General features: G+C 35.3%; 2 protein-coding genes across 14 annotated transcripts in view; one reads left to right on the top strand and one right to left on the bottom strand.

Moving 5' to 3' along the window:
- The first annotated feature begins 477 nt into the window (after window positions 1–477).
- On the top strand, window positions 478–7,821 carry SEC61G (SEC61 translocon subunit gamma). Of its 2 annotated transcripts, XM_034416499.3 has the most exons (4): window positions 632–2,257; window positions 3,089–3,188; window positions 5,056–5,158; window positions 7,690–7,821. In XM_034416499.3, exons 2-4 carry the CDS (start codon window positions 3,095–3,097, stop codon window positions 7,697–7,699), a joined length of 207 nt encoding a protein of 68 aa, XP_034272390.1. In that variant the 5' UTR covers window positions 632–2,257; window positions 3,089–3,094; the 3' UTR covers window positions 7,700–7,821. The 2 variants fall into 2 exon arrangements, with proteins under 2 accessions (XP_087748525.1, XP_034272390.1); XM_087892399.1 differs by lacking the exon at window positions 7,690–7,821 and having other exon boundaries at window positions 478–2,257; window positions 5,056–5,206.
- Window positions 7,822–8,398: 577 nt separating this feature from the next.
- Window positions 8,399–17,420, bottom strand: part of TPK1 (thiamin pyrophosphokinase 1) — a 519,294-nt gene continuing 510,272 nt past the window's right edge. For 11 of the 12 annotated variants that reach the window (XM_087892396.1, XM_087892388.1, XM_087892397.1 and 8 more), the window contains one exon: window positions 8,399–9,783. In XM_087892396.1, the coding sequence (XP_087748522.1) occupies window positions 9,780–9,783 (4 nt within the window). In that variant the 3' untranslated portion in view covers window positions 8,399–9,779. Of the gene's footprint in view, window positions 14,162–17,420 lie in introns of all 12 variants that reach the window. The other variant, XM_087892395.1, reaches the window with a different exon arrangement.

Here is a 17,420-nt window from a genome sequence, read left to right as displayed (position 1 = left end):
TCTCCTTTATTGATTGTTCTTGAATGAGGTTAATGGTAAAATATGTGATGGGGGTGCTTATTTTTTTAAATGCACAAAAATGCTTCTAAATTACTTTATTATATAGAAAATTGTAATATACTGGTTTACTGAAATGTCTTACGAATATTTTTAATTAAAAACTACAAAGTATCCTGATTTCAGATGTCATTCAGACTTCAAAATTTGGTATATCATATTATGGCAGATTGACTATAAAGTGCCAAAATGCTATATGTGGCATGGATACTGCTAAAAACTTTTTTTTTTTTTTTTTTGGCAGATCAGCTTTAAATTGCTAGACTTGTACTCCTGAAAATGAAGTTGGGTTAAGAAATCCCTTTCTGAATGATCAATGGTTTATACTCATCCAGAGCCAAGTTGATCGCATAGCTTCATTTCTAACTGATTTATGCACAAGAAATATTGTGTGTGAAACTAAGATAAAGGGAATAAACTAAGATAAACTAAGATAAAGGGAAAAGAAGTTATAGAAATGAATAAATGCAATCTGATCTTGCAGAGATGATGAATTCCAATATAGGTATTGTAAGATTCAAAAAAAAAAAAGAAAGAAAAAAAAGAAAGCAAAAGAAAAGAAAAGAAAAGAAAAGAAAAGAAAAGAAAAGAAAAGAAAAGAAAGAAGAGAACTGCAGTTGAGTCACCAGAATGTCAAAATGAGATTCAAGAAGAGACATGGAAAATTACAGCTTTTATTTGTACAAAGAAGAACTGGGTAGACTTATGCCATATGCATATAGACAACAAACATGCAAAGAGAAAAACCACACCTAGGTAAAGCTTGTCTAAGATCGTATACACTTGTTTAGCCAATCAGAGATAAAAGTTTGTTATTCAATGTGGGCAATGTCTTGCCCATGCCCTCCCCCCCTTCCCTTATCCATGGAGTGTTCTTTGTCCATGCTCTGTCCGTGCTTTGTTACCTTACAGAGTATCCCTTGTCCTTGTGTGTTTGTGCTCCTAGGCAGCCATCCTTATCTATGGAGCAGGATGTTCCTGGGAACTGTCTCCAAGGATGTGCCTAGCTCTGAAGCAAATGACAGAAGCGATAGTTTATGATTGCTATGCAGAAAAACCCTTCATCCATGACTGGAAACAGAAATGATAACCCTCAGAATTATCTGGATTTCTGAAAGCCATTTTTAAACAGAAATAAAAGTGAAGGTAAATGCCTATAATTCAGTATTTTGTGTTTTGTTTGGGCATACACTTATTTTTGTTAGTGTGCGATATGAATGATTTTGTCTATGTGTATGTTTCTTGAATAGTAACAATTTATATTTCTGCAAAATAGACATTGCAGGGATTTAGGGTAGAAATACATGATTTGACTTTTAGTATTTAGATGTCACCAATTACTTGATCTCTGAGCCTCATTAATTTCATAGATAATATCTGAGCCACATTAGTTCACTTCTGTGAATGAATATTGCAGCAAATAAAATGGATTAAAACTGAGGTATTGTGTTTTGAATTCAGACTTTTAATTCTTATTTTCTTAGTTCATTGTGTAGTTTACTTTTGTTTTTGTATATTCTAGTTTACTATGGTGAACAGTGAACATTTGTTCACTCTCAAAATTGCTTCCCCCCCCCCCCCCGAGTGAAGGAATAAGGAAGAATGGTTTAATTTTTAAATCCGATTCTATTTTATAGGTCATTCTTCCCTCCCCTCTCTTTGCTTTCTTTTTTATATCAATTTTATATTATATAAATACTGAGGTTGCATTTTTAGTGGTTCGGTATATATGTGGGTGCGTTGGACTAGAAATTAAGGCACCAGGCTAGAAACCGTGAGTTCTAGTCCTACATTAGCGTGACCTTGGGCGAGTCACTCTCTCACTCCAACCAATCCTAGAAGGGATCTTACTATGGAGAAAATAGGAGGAGGAAGTCGTATTAGATATGTTCGCACTTTTGAGTTATACATAAAAATAAAGGTGGGATATAAATAAATAAACAAACAAACAAGCAAAACAATCTGTATCCTTTTCCTAACACATCCTGAACTTCTTGGTGGTTCGAAACTGTGAATTCGAAAATCTGGGTCTAATCCCGTAGACTTTCATTCATCAGACGGACACACGACATACGTAGGTAGGAGCCCACGTGGCTCAGTTAAGACTCGGAAGTGTGCGCTTCTTCCGCAGGCGCCTCTTCCGGTTCCGCGCTCTCTTTTGCTACGTGTCTTAAGGGGCCTCGTTGGGTAGCGAGCAACTGTGAGTATGGCTTAATTACGGGTATTTCTGATTTTTGTTCTTCGAATTGTTCGCGAAAGAGAGAAAGAATGAGGTCTTGGCGTTTTCAATGCCAAGATTTAGTTAAAGCGCAGCTCTTTCCTCTTCTGGCTGGTTGCAAGATTTTGCAATCTCTCCCAACTTCAGACCTGTCGCTTTTTCATGGCCATAAGAAAGGTGTAAAATTGTCTTTCCTAAACTAACCCCAGGGGACGATTTTTCACCGTGTCCTGTTCGCTGTTTCCTGGTATCGAAAGCCGCACCTACTGTTTTATGTGTTTCCGTGAATTACTGGTAATCTTAATTTAGAACAAGCACTTGTATCTATAAAGCCCCAGCGAATATAATGCCGTTTCGCACCAAACGGAGTCCAAGAAAAACAACAACCGAAGGAAAGCGGCAGAGTGGTTGCAGAAGAAAACCACTTTCTATGCATTGCTTTCTTTTTTTCCCTATAAAAATTGATGACTGTACAAACAAATGATGACTGTTTGCCTATTAGAGTAATTTGTAAAAGAATGGAATCATATTATCCCATTTATGGAAAGATAAGCAAATCTGAGATGAATCCAGGTAGCATTTTGTATACTATATATACCTTGAATTCTTGTATTTATTTATTGTAGATTTAAAATTGAGATAAGGTGACCTCTGGATTATTCCCAGTTTTAATTTTACTATTAATAGCCTCTGAAAAAATAACCACAGGCAACAGCTTTAAGTTTTCTAAACAAGATCAATAATATCAGAGATACTTTTGATTAAACATTTATCTTTGCTTCCATTTATTTTGAAAGTTAATTTGTTTTTCAGTTCATCATGGATCAAGTAATGCAATTTGTAGAGCCCAGCCGCCAGTTTGTGAAAGATTCCATCAGACTTGTTAAAAGATGCACAAAACCAGATAGAAAAGGTAAAGTAATCAAGAGGAAAAATGGGGGAAAGAAATCTATGGTAATATAAAATGTAAGAAACAAACTATTTCTGTAATCACAGTGGATTCATGTCAGGTTTCTATATCAAATCACATGTTTTCAATCTAATAATGAAACCTTAACCCTAAATGAGTGAAAGTAAAAATACTACAAATAGTAGTACAAATTGAAAATAATAAAAATACAGATTAAAAAACTCAAATATAAACAGTAAACTATGGTGGACAGTCAACAAATCTAAAATATATGTCTATTATACTCCACAGTGTTCTTAAAGTGTGGTCACACAAAATACTCTTGAAAGTCTTCAAAATTATTTAACAAATAATGCAATATTAAAATCCTGTCATGAAAAGCAATAGTGGCAGAAAATGTGTTAATTTTTAATAAGGTAAATGCCAATAAACATAACCCATACAACATATTTGGGATCCTCCATAATTTTTAATAGTGTGAAAGAAAAAAAGTTTCAAAAACACTTCTCTAGTGTATTACTAAGTGTTTCATTTGTGAAGTATCTAGATCTAGTATTTCTAGATCGATAAAATATAGTTTACATTTAAAAAGATACTGAAACTTTCTTCAGTTCTTATTTTAACAGTGCAAGAGGTACATTTTTGAAATAGGGGCTACAAGGGGGCTTTTTTGATAAAGTGAGCAGAATGATTGGAACTGGAGCCCAGAAATATGTAATACTAGCTTTATCAGTAGTGAGCACATTTTTTCTAAGTGAAAAGTTGACCTTTTTCTTAGACTTAGAGAAGATAGCTCTCACACAAATGCTGAGTCTAGAAAACACTCAAGAAGTCTGATTGCTCTTTCTTCATTTTTTTGACAATAGCCAAAAAAGCCAATGCAATCGTAGGCTGCATAAATAGAGGGATAGAATCAAGATCATGTGAAGTGCTAGTACAGCTTTACAAAGCCTTGGTAAGACCACACTTGGAACACTGCATCCAGTTCTGATGACCATAATATAAAAAAGATGTTGAGACTTTGGAAAGAGTGCAGATAAGAGCAGTAAAAATGATTAGGAAACTAGAAACTAAAAATTTCGAAGAATGGTTAAAGGAATTGGATGCATCTAGTTTAATGAAAAGAACAACTAGGGGAGACATGATAGCAGTGTTGCAATATTTAAGGTGCTCCTACAAAGACAGGGGATGTGTGTGTCAAATTATTTTCCAAAGCACCAAAAGGCAAGACAAAAAAGAATGGATGGAAACAAGGAGGGAAGCAACCTAGAACTAAGGAGAAATTTTGTAACAGAGCAATCAACCAATGGAAAAACTTGCTTTCAGAAGTTGTGGGTGCTCCATCACTGGAGGCTTTCAAAAAGGGACTGGGTAATCATTTACCTGAAATAGTATAGGGTCCCCTGCTTGAGTGGTTTGGACCAGAAGACCTCCATGATCTAACTCGATTATTCTATGTTCTAAAAAAAACCAATAAATTAATTCCAGTATTCTAAATGCTTTAGGAAATGACATAATATTCTGTAATACCTGTCTGTTTTGTATGACTTAATTGACTTCAGGTCCTACCAATTAAACAGTGCAATCTAATGTGACCCAGTGACTGACCCTCTTCTTTTGGAGCACCTGCATTCATTTGGCCCCAACCTTTCCAATTCAAAAGAACTCTAAAGAGGTGGCTGTCCCCTCAGGCCTTAGGTTGGGTACCTGGTGGGTTCTTCTCAGTTGGGAATATTTTTTAAAGCATTCTTTTGAAGCAAGCATGTATTTTTAAATATGGTGCTTTTTAATTTTTTTGTAAAAAAAATTATCATTTTTAGAGAACAGTGACTTAGGAATTGGATAAATATATGTAATTTTTAAATTCCAGAATTCCAGAAGATTGCCATGGCAACAGCAATAGGTTTTGCAATAATGGGATTTATTGGTTTCTTCGTAAAATTGATCCATATTCCAATCAACAATATTATTGTGTAAGTAAATGTGTTAAATGTTATTTGTTGAAAAAGATTTGACAAAAAGTTCATATAGTTCCTAATATCCTCTTCCCTCTTTACGCCATCTGAGAATCTTGTATGTGACAACAAAATAGTCTGTGATACATGCATTTACTTAGAATATTTCTATGATAGTTTGCTATATAAAAAAATGCCAAAATGTTACAAAGCAACTACCCATATTTTTCGGAGTATAAGATGCAAAAACATTAGTTTTTGGGGAGGAAAACAAGAAAAAAAAAATTCTGCCTCTGTCTATCAGCATCCATCGGTATTCATCTGGCTAGCGTCCTTGCAGCAAATAGCAAACAGCCTGGTCAGCTTCAGCACATTATGGCAGCCTGATTCAGCAGGAACAGCTGGTTGGCAGGTGTATCGGCCTCCCAGAATAACCCCAATCAGCTGTTCCAGGCTGCAGGGATTGCCCCAGAGCATCGCTGCCTCCGTGCCTTGTGTTTTTGGCCTCTGTGCCTCGTGTTTTTGACCTCCGAATGCTCCATTTTAGACCCGCTCCAGGCTGCAGGGATCACCACAGCACATCGCCGCCAATCACTGTCTCTGCGTGTCGTGTTTTTGGCCTCTGCACTCCCCATTTTTTGTCTCCATGTGTCGCATTTTCGGGCAGTTCCAAGCGGGGATCTCTGCTGCCTGGAACCGCCCGAAAACATGATGTGCAGAGGCCAAAAATGGAGCATGCGGAGGCCAAAAATGTGATGCGCAGAAGCCAAAAACGCAATGTGCAGAGGTGACGATTGGCGACTATGTGCTGTGGCAATCCTCATAGCCTGGAATGGGTCTAAAATGGAGTGTTTGGAGGCTGAAAATGTGATGCACGGAGGCCAAAAATGAGAGGCATGCAGGCAGGATGTGCTGTGACGATCCCTGCAGCCTGGAACAGGTCTAAAACAGCGTGTGAAGGCCGAAAATGGCTCGTGGGTGAGGGCTGGTGGATGGGAGGGGCTACATTCAGGGTATAATACACACCCAAATTTTCATCCTCTTTTAGGGGTGGGGGGAAGTGCATTCTATACTCCAAAAAGTATGGTAAATACAGACATAAGCAATATGATTTTTTAAAAAAATACGGGACATTAATAGTGCTGAGATACCACTATATTCTTATTGGTTTCTTGAACAAAGTAGTTTCTTTGAAAAGGGGCATTTCTAAGGCAGGATACTACTAGTGAAAAGGCCTTCTCCCTCATAGTTATTTAATAATGACACTCAAGTAAAAGATTGAATATTAGCATTGATTTTATAAACAGAATGACAGATTTCAATGAGTAAGTTGACTCCTGCCTTTTGAACTAATTCACAAAGCTAGACAATATTCTGGGGCAGTGCCATATGCCATAACATAGTATGCCATATACTCACAAAAGTATAAAGGAGAATCAACAGCTTGATCAATTTCAATTAGAAAAAAAAATCATATTAATGCATTTGAGCTCCAAAGTAAGAACTAGATGTAATAGTACCATCAAATTGTGAATGACATCGAAAAGAAAACTTAAATCAAACAATGTTTCCTCAAATCAGGACTACCATGTTTCCCTGAAAATAAGACCTGGTCTTATATTTTTTTGCCTCCAGAAGAGACACCAGGTCTTATTTTCGGGGGATGTTTTACAAGCTTACTTTAGGACCTGCAGCCTAAGTCAGATTTCCCACGCCCCGACACCTGTGTCACATCACACTGATAACACCGCTTTCAGCAGGATGCTGCGTGGCTTGTCATGCCAGTGCCTCTGTTTATGGCAGGTCGCACTGGTGCTGACACTTAGCCACAGAAGTCAGGCAGCAGTGCGACAGGTGTTGGGGCATAGGTGGCCTGGTTGCAGTGATCCTACTGTAAGCGGGTGCGGGGTGCATCCGCACTGGGGAGCTGCTCTTCCAGTTCATGGTGCTCCCCTGCAAAAATTGTTTTATTTGTGAAATAATTTTATGCTTCATTTTGGACTACATAAATTATCTATTTTGGTGGGTTATTTTGTTAGTATATGGGACTGACTACTTTGATGGTGAGCTATGTCAGCAATGAAAGAGAGAGTGGATGTAAAAGCAACTTTTGATATTGGGTTTTGAAAGTGCATATATCAGTCTCCCTGCAGGATTTTATTTAAAAAATAAATTTCAAAAAGTTTTTTTCTAATTGAGATCCAAAGTAATTTTAATTGAAATTTAATTTTAGTTAATTAAATCTATTTTCCAGATAAGCTTCTTCCATAAGATGGTACACAGTCTTTAGAACCTTAATTAGATCTTTTGGTGTGCAGCTGGTGTGTAACCTTATTATTTACTAACTAATCCAGCATCTTGAATTCATTGAATTGTCTACTGATCAACACATTACTTATTACATACTTTTATATGAATACATTCTTATTCTTGCAGTGAGTTTGTTAATTTTGGGGTAATAATTGTGTTTCTTGAAATATAATTCCACAATAATATCATTGACTATCATGGGGCAGTGTCTCAATTGATGTTCTTTTTTCTTTTTACAGTGGTGGCTAAACACATCAAGAAGACATTACTTTGTGCATGGTAAAATAGCAGATCAACGTGGATTTTCTGACTTCATTGTCTGTGTAGATCTTTTTTAACTTGTCAATATAAACTAGATCTTAAAAATAAAATATGTGTGGTAACCTCCTTGCTTAACTATTGCATCAACTCTTGAAGATTAAACTGATGCGAGCTTTTAGGAAAGAGCAGATAACTTATGAAGTATTCCATTTCTTCTTGGAAGTTGGGAAAACATCAATGCTGTAAAAAAACTGAACAGCATTGAGCAGTTATCTATACAATTGACTTATTTACCATACTTTTGGGGTATATACACTTTCCCCCCTAAAGGGGGGTGGAAATGTCGGAGCGTCTTATAGATCGAATATGGCCATTTTTGGCCTCCTGAATCCCCCCTTCCTGTGCCCCATTTTCACCATAAACAGGCCCGTTTTTTGCAAATTTGGGACATGCAGAGGGTTTGGGAGGCCTGCAGAGTGCTCCTGGGGGCTGGGGAGGGTAAAAACTGGATACACGTAGGCAAGAAACTATTTTTTTTCCTTGTTTTCCTCTTCGAAATCTTGTTGTATCCGAAAAATACAGTATATATCCCTACCTTGAATTATCGCTGAAGATGCCCAACTTCTGTCAGTCTTCATGCCAAAAGAAAATAAGTATGTTTTGCAAAAACATAACTTAACAAATATATTTTAAATTATATCTTTATTAAGGCAATTGTAGATCTCATTACAATGTGGTATTAATTGACATTGCTTTCCAAAAGAACTAATTTCATTACATTTTAGCAAGCTTTAAGAAACAGCATTTGGAAGAAGAGAGCCAAGATAAAATATAATTAACACCGCTTACATTGTAGAATTCATTCTGATTTAATTTTATTTGCACAGACCTATATGATACTTAGCTGCCATGGGATCAGGAGATAAAGTGCACATATTAGATACTATACATACAAACAAACACATTTCCTGTTCTGTCAGTACTGACATACAATTTCTTTTTTTCCTATGTCATTTTAATGCAAGCAAAATAACCGTTTCACTATATCTTTCTTTCCTATGTTTTAATACAAGAAACTAACAGTTTCACTATATCTTTCTTTCCTATGTTTTAATGAAGCAAAATAACAGGTTCACTATATTTTTCTTACATTGTTTTAATGCAAGCAAATAAGTTTCATTATATCTTTCCTATATTGTTTTAATGCAAGCAAAATAGGTTATTGTGGATAGTGATGTGGAGAACACACATTTATTTGTGTGTCTTCCATATCACAAATAAACCTCAGCTATTTGTGGTTAGACCAATAAGAAGGAGATAAAAATTACTGCACTATTAGTGGGAGTTGAATTTACTGAGTTCTTTTCCTTGTAGTGGATAAAACAGAGATGATCTCTGATAGAGCAGAGAGAATGAAATCAGGCTTTGTGCTTATGCACAGATATGTATTGAGGTCTGCAGGGGTGTGTGGGTGTTTGTACTCCTATGCAATTTTTGATTTGTACATCCTCGATTAATCTTCATGTATTTTTTAGTCACAGTAACTTATTACATGGGTATTAATTAGTAATTAATAAGAGGCATTGCTTATTCTAACCAAAAAACTTCAGCAAAGTTTTGCTAAAGAGTTTGAGCATAGAAACAACAGCCGGAATACAGCATGGAATGTTGTATATATATCTGCTTTTGATTACCCATCTTACCGGTACATGTCTTAAAGCAAGTTTTCTATGCATTGGTTATATTTAAAAATACATTCAATGTCAGGCTTTAAAAACATGAATACAGACTTGCTTCAAGAACAAAAATATCATAAAATCTATGGCATTCAATAGAATGAAGCTAAATTTTAAAAACCAACTACGTAAAATGCTGAATTTTTATAAAATCATAAAATTTAATTTTTGAATTTCAAGTTGAATTAAGTAGAGTGACAATCTTTCAAGCATCCCGTTTGTCTTTGATTCCCATTGTCCAAAGCAAAGGCTTGTCAGTTTCAATGGTCACTATCCCAGTTTTGTCATAAGTGTTTGATGTGCTGACAAGTGTTCCAAACTTCAAAATACTTCTATCTGTAATTAAGAAGAAAAGATTAAGATTTTTTGTAATCATTTAAATTTGTAAGTATTTGTATAAAGGTAGTCTTCATTTAATTATGGTAATAGGGACCTGCAACCATGTCATTAAGCGACATAGTCAAGAAGTGTGATGTCATGTGACTGCACCGACTTGGGATGCCAGTTCATTAGGCGAATCTTGTGTGGTTGCAACTTCATAGTCAAGTTATCACTATTTGTGTCCTACCAGCTTCCCCATGAACTTCACTTTTCAGAAGCCAGCAGTGAAGATTTGCAATTTCCCCCATTAACTTTGCTTGTCAGAAGCCGGCTGGGAACATGATCACATGACCCCGAGACAGTACAAGCATCATAAATACAGCTGTTTGTCAAGTGTACAAATTTTGGCAACGTGACTGGGAATGTTGACTGGGAACAGTCAAAACGTGAAAACCAGTCACAAATCATTTTTTTCGTACTGTTGTAGCTGAATGATCATTAAAAGAATAGTTGTAAGTTGAGGACAATCTAGAATTCTTTTTTGATGAAATTTATTTCCAAATCATGATGGTTTGTTGCATATGTGCCATGACTCTTCCCAAAAATTAGGATTCTTCTGAAGGTTTGAAATATATTTATTTGAATCATACTGAGTAATGAACAAATTATAAGAATATTATTTTTATAAATATTTCAATTATACTAGATGACAAGATTTTAGAAAACTAACCTTTTTTAAAAATAAAGCATCCAGAAAAATCTTTTCAATCAACATCTTTAAATTTTTATTAACATGTTATATGTGTGCTCCCAATTCTGGAAAAATAATTACAGGCTCTCAAGTCTGTGGCTAAGGGTTTACTCTCGAGTGTGGATACTTGTATGCTTCAACATTTATCACAACGTAGGGCTTTGTAAAGCATTCCAAAGGGATGCCTTGTCAGCAAAATAAAGTCCATGCAGAGACACCTGAAGCAGCAAGCCTCATGAGCCTCTCAAAAGATGCAGCTGGTTTTGTTTTTCAAGAAGAAGTGTTTTGTTTGTGATAGAGCATAAGCATTTTTTCTAATGCTTTATACAGCCTTATTACCAAGGATAGCAGCCCAGTATTGTACTGTATAAAAGCTAAATTAGTAATAGCTTTTTGTATCCAGGAGATGGCTCTTTTCATCTATTTTCCAGGCAGGTTTTCTTGTGTTGTTTTATAAAATACTTTGGAAAAATGCAATTCATATGACACTTGTAAAAATGTTACAAGCTTAGCATATTTTTATTACTATCACTAAGAATAAAAAAATTAGACAAAAACATGGCTTGAATTAAAGTAGCAAAACTGACATTAGAGGATATAATATATCCTATATATAGGAGTCAGTTTGGTCTGCTGTTTAAGGCACCAGGCTAGACAAGCAAAAGCTCATGTCCTGCCTTAAGCTATGAAAGCCAGCCAGGTACTCGCTCTCAGTCCTATTCACCTCATAGGTTGTGAGGAAAATAGGAGGAGGAAAGTGGGATGGATATGTTCGCTGTCTTAAGTTATTTGTAAAACTAATAAAGATGGGAAACAAACAAAAAACATTCTGGAAACAATACTATCCCCACATTTTCTACATCAAATTTTTCAGTGGCAACTTACAAAGGGAAGAAACAATTGAAAATCTTAAATAATGTGCAATAATATGCATTCTTCACAGTGTGTCTTCTGAGGGAAAAAATGTTACTGAAAGGGCCTTCTTTCCTTCCACTTTTCCTGGAAAATGACTTTCAAAATTAGGAAGCAAATTTGAGGAGGTAAAATTCTCAAAAGTTTTAAATAGCAGTGCATAAACAGCAAAAGTCCAAATGTACAAAATGGAGCAGTTTGTTAGATTTCTGGATTGGGAATTGAGGCCTCTAAGTACTGATTTAAACATTTATCAATATCAAAAATAATTTTGATGCTTCCCTTTGCAAAACAACACAATGAGTGGGCTGTAATACTCATGCTCTCTTAAATCATAGCTAGACTCCTACAATTGGATCAACGTGAGACTCTTGAATATATTTTAGAAGTTTCAGCTGGTACAGCATTCAGCTGCATTGTAGTTATGGACATATCACAGTATGACTACTAATTTGCATTGGCTAAGACTTCGTGGTACATATATTTAATGGTGATGTCACTGTCCAATGTCTCAGGGCCAGGAAGCCTATGAGAGACATTGGATTGAATCTGCTTATCCAGTGATATTGGGAAAAGAACTTGTTGAATGTTCTTTCTAATGCTATCTGTTAGGATATGGTTTGAGCCTAACAAGTTGTCCAGGCAATATATGTGCCTGGACGTATATGGACAACAATATCCTTAACACTATCCACTCGGACATCTGGGTGGAGCTTTCCCAGTGATGAGCTCCCTTTTTGGGAATAGCGTAAATCAGCATATACCACTTCTATCTGCCTTGGTTTCAGAAATAAGATGAACTCCTGATTCTTTGAAGGCTATTTGGGAATGACCCTATTCACAATGTATGAGGTGATTTCACGCTGGGTTTTGGATTTTATTTTTATCTTTCCTGTGGTTTGCAAAATTTAGTGACATAAATAGTATCAAGACTGGCCTCAAATTTGAGGTCCTTTTTACAATGAGGCTGCCAGTTGTGTCACCCCAAATTCAGCCTTTTGGTTGAAGGCAAAAATCTTCCCTTTGGATTATTATACAATTCAAGGGGTAGAGAACGTTCTTCTGTTCTTGATTGCTAATGGTCTCTGATGAATAAACTATATTCAACACCATATATACTGTATATTCAACACTATGTACTGCATCATTTTTAAAAATTGATTCCTGTTTGAATTTTTATTTAGCTTTCCATTCATCTCTCTCATATCTATCTCTTTTTCCTCTATCCTTTTACAACATGCAGATCATCCTAATCCTTCCATTCCCCTCTCCATCCAATCAGAACTGATGAAGCTTTTTCGATGAGAAGTGAAATGTCTTCAAGGAAAAACAAAGTCCAGTTGCCTTTTCAAAAAGTACCTTTGAGAAATGCAGATTATATTCTAATAATTTCTTTTATTTAAAGGCAATATTTTACCAGAATTGCCTTTAAATAAAATAGTATTGTCAGAGGTTTTCTTTTTACTTTTTTATTCTTGATTTTTATTTTTTTTCCAAATTATTGTATTTTTTAATCTATAAAGGAATTGAATATAATACAGTTCTATGTGTCTGGATTCCTTCTGTCTTTCATTCTTGGAAGCAGTTTGCATCCCAGTTTGGTCTTTGCATGTGTATATGAGAATTTTAGGGTCATATCCAACATACTAAATCTTCTTGAGGGGAGATTAGGAACTTCACAAATGCTGCATAAATGGAACAAGCAAATTATCAAAGGCATGTAACTTGAAACTTCTCTAAATTGATTTCTCTGAATTTTGGTACTATTCATTCCTGCATAAAATTCTAGTATCCTTATCATTTTTCTATTCTGATAGAAATTGAAAAACATAGATATGGAATTTAACAAGTCTGATTTTATATATAGAGACTATATAAAATGTCCTGTTCAAATAATCCCTGCAAAAACTATATCTTACATTGGGTATGATTTTTGAAAAAAACATTTTAGATAGGGAAGAAAAAGTGTCATTTTCTTTCAGCTCCAGAGGTTAGCTGAGATAGATTACTTTTGGAGCAACATGTGGTAGGCTAAGCTGTTTCTCAGGGACATGCTTTGGTCTATAATAAATCTGATGGGGTTTTTTTGCAGCCTTAAACAAAACACAAGACATCTTTTTTAAAAAGCCACTTATTTTAGTTTCAATCCTGGACATCTGCAATTCTTTGAGGCTGGGGAGAAAATGGTCCAGGAGGAAAAAAAATATCGTGCTTGCTTTTGAGTTGTGAAAAGTTACCTTCATCCTCCTTGCTAACACATGCCATAAAACAGCTATCATTCTACATTGCTGCTGTGGATTGAAAATTGCCTGAAGGTGCCTTGTGGATTCATGACTAATGCAATGTTATACTGGACATTATCTAACTCATACTCTCCTTGATGTCTCTGTGCATATTCAGCTGAATTTGTAATTGTTTCTTTCCTCTTGTAATACTTTGCAAGATTGACACCACTAATCCCATGGAGGTGTCTATCTAAAGTGTCTGTCTGAAGAATTATTTCTTTCAATTTCCATTATTCTCATGAAGCACTCTAAACACATGGGAGAATTTCTAAAGAAAGCTACAATTTTAATGAGAATTTATACTGCCTTTAAGTGAGCATGTCTTAAGTAGATGATTTCTACAGAGAACAAGATACAGATGATAGGAGGACATTCAACATGGATAGATGAATCTTGAAATATGGTGACAACAATTAGGAATTATTGCAGATGGTAACTCAGGAATCTGTAAATGTAAAGCATATTAATATCACTTTGGAAGCAATAAGGATACATACAAATTTCAACTAATTGAACTTTAAATCAATTAAATAAAGGAAATATGTAGTTTAAAATAAATTTACCTTGATACCTATGATAGTAAAGGCTGGAGTTATAAAATAAGCAGTTTAGTTTAATCTTAAATGGCTAGAAAGGGTAAGAAAGGGCAAGATAGAGTTTGGGACTGAATTTACTTTTAGGGAAAATCTAGATATAAAAATTTAAAAGGAAAATTTGTAGAATTATCTCTGGGAAAAAAAGGATTTAATTTTCTGGTGTAAAAAAACTTTGTGCTTAGAAAATTACAATATTACAGAAAATTGCTAATTTCTAACTGGATTATTTTAATGTGGGCAAATGTAATCCTTTAAGTGCAGTCTGAAGTGGTGATATCTGAAAATAAAATCTGCTAATTGATTACATAAGTAAAGATTTAAAATCAAATTCGGCTCATGGTGACTACACAGACATGCCCATATAAATTTTCTTGGCCACAATAGAGAAGCATTTCACCACTGCCATCTGCCCTGATGCATATTTGAATTCGCAAGTAGCCTTTTGTCCTTCAGGTTCTTGGTATCTCCCATCTAAGCACTACTCAGTTTCCACGCTTTTCCAGATCAGTCAAAATTGGCTAGGTGCAGGAGTGAAGATTTTTGTCAAAATGATGAAAATAAAATCACAATATGAGCTTTCACCATTTGCAAACTTTCATGCAATGTCGACATACACAAAAAGGTTGAAATCTATGTTACAATAGCACAGCATTGCTTTTATTGGCTTCCTGCCAACCCCAACTGAAGCCATGAGTGCTTCAGCATGATTATTTAACTTTGCTTTATCAGGGTACAATGAAAACAAGATAGAGAAAAAAAATGCAGAATGTGGGTTCTGGGAGTCTTTCCAATATCTTAACAACTGCTCTGCTTTGGTTGTGTAATTAGGAGAGAGGCTCAGAATGATACAGATGCCAACATTAAAAAAAAAACCTGTCCATTTGCTTTTGCCATAGGGTTGTGCTGTTATTCTGGACAGTTTTTCTTTACTGTCCCCAGCTGAATTGGGCTACTTTTTGAAACTGAACTTCCTTCTGTTGGCTCCTCTTCCCAACCCATGTTTGGCCATCATTCTGTTCTGTTTTTTGAGAATTATCCTGCTGATAAATAGAGGGGCGTACTATTAAGTAGCTTTACAATTTTCTCTTCCAATATTGGGGGGTGGGTGGGGGAGACCTGAGAAATGTAAATAAGATGAGCTCTATACATTGATTTTGAAGGTAAATCAATTAAAAAGCTGGTATTTATTTTGAACACCAGAATTCTGCAAGAATCTACACTAAATTACTGCAAATTTCTAGTTCTTGTATTGCTCCTTTAGTAGTAGGATACTTTATTATTACAGTTTTCTCCCATAGGCTATCTCTCATGGTCCCTATAAAGCCAAATTAGTTTGTTTTCATTACTGAAAATGCAGATTGGATAGTTACGACTACTTAAAGGCCTTTCCAAGGATTGATATTTTGAATTTTAGAAATAATTAATTTTTAATCAAAAGCTTTATTAAAATGAACACAAACTCCCATCTTGTCCCAAGAGGAAAATTGCATATTTAAAATGATAAAAGTAAAGCCCAACAAACTAAAACAAAGTTAAATACAGGACAATAATTTGCACGCCTATTACCATTTATCTGAAAAAGTAGTCCCTAAAGTCTCTGTGTATGGAGGACATTTTGCAGTGAAACAAAGCTATGTTAGAATTCCACTTCACTGACTTATTTTCTAAGTAGCAAATGTTCACTGAAGTATGTGGTTTGAATGTCTGGTGGAGTAACTACAAAATTTTAACAAAAGTTTCTGCACTCTAGAAAGAGGAACAAAGGTGATTAGCGACTGAGACTAAAATGTATGACAAACAGTTGCAGGAATTAGGAATATCTAGTCTAACAAAGAGAAGGACTAGGGGTGATATGATAGCAGTTTTCGAGTACCTGAGGGGTTGTCACAACCACTTGAGGGCAAGACAAGAAGTAACAGATAGAAGCTTATCAAAGAGAGATCCTAGATTTAAGAAGAAATGGCAGTGAAAACAATTAACCAGTGGAATGGCTTGCCTCCAGAAGTTGTGGGTGCTCCATCACTGGAGGTTTTTAAGAAAAGATTGGACAGTCATTTGTCTGGAATGGTATAGGATCTCCTGCCTGTGTAGGGAATTGGACTAGACAACCGCCAAAATCCCTTCCAACTTTGTTAGTTTGTATTCTGTAATATGGTGGTATAGCATCTAAAGGGCTGGTCTAGGACAGAAGAGACTCAGGTATATATCCAGTTTCAGTCATGGAAACTCATTGGATGTGGATGGTTTGGGCTAACTATGTCTTAATCCATTTTACACTTCAAAGGATTGTACACAGCTTCTGAGATGCTACAATGGATAAAAGTTACTCAGATTTGGAAATGAATTGCCTCAGTAAGTTATGGCTTAATGATTGCATAACTTGTCTATCCCTTTTTTGTTCTTTTTGTTGTTAGTCTTCTTTTACTTGCCTTGAATGTTAGAATGCTAATGAAAATTTGTAACAGAAATGAAAAAGCAAAGCAAACAAACAAAACTCATTTAATTTCTATCGAACCATTTAAAATAACATGGCTGTTCACTAAGATCCTATCTTAGGAAAATAGGTGAGTTTAACAGGATTTGGTGTGCTGTATTTTATAGTTTTTTGGTTCTCAAATTTCTTACCTCCAACTTTTCATAGCTTACATGTGCTTGCCTTAGAATCTTAACTACAGAGGACTGTGTAAAGCATTCTAGAATAGTTATTCTGGATAGCAACCAAGTCTTGGATTTTCACTGACATTCCTTAACCAATGTTTCTCAACACTAGCATCTTTAAGACAGGTGAACTTCAATTTCTAGAATTCCCCAACTAGCCATGGTGCTGGAAGCTTCACTTGACTTTTGAGGAGTATTTGGGGAAAAAATGGGAATTAGGGCAACAAACTAAATTTTATTTCATTTACATTTAAATTTGAGCACAATAAATATAACTAGTTTCCATTCATGTATTTAATACTTTCTTTTTACGACCTTTAAAAAATGTCTATTTGTAAACTGATATCATGAATTTTCAAGGTTGCATCCAAGGTCTTCAGAATCATAGGGTATTTTGATCTAACCACTTAGACACTCTAAATTTTCTGGAAATAGTTTTTGTAAAGCAGA

This window comes from Pantherophis guttatus, chromosome 4 (genome assembly GCF_059756535.1).
Source record: "Pantherophis guttatus breed Tessera chromosome 4, ASM5975653v1, whole genome shotgun sequence".
Lineage (NCBI taxonomy): Eukaryota > Metazoa > Chordata > Lepidosauria > Squamata > Colubridae > Pantherophis > Pantherophis guttatus.
The sequence above is the reverse complement of the archived record's forward strand: the minus strand, read 5'-3'. Positions and strand labels throughout refer to the sequence as shown.

Bases quoted from the DNA above. Each gene is read 5' to 3' on its own strand.
- SEC61G (XM_034416499.3), top strand. From the start codon at position 3,095: ATGGATCAAGTAATGCAATTTGTAGAGCCCAGCCGCCAGTTTGTGAAA. The intron at 3,189-5,055 runs GTAAAGTAATCA...TTTAAATTCCAG, and splicing joins CACAAAACCAGATAGAAAAG to AATTCCAGAAGATTGCCATG.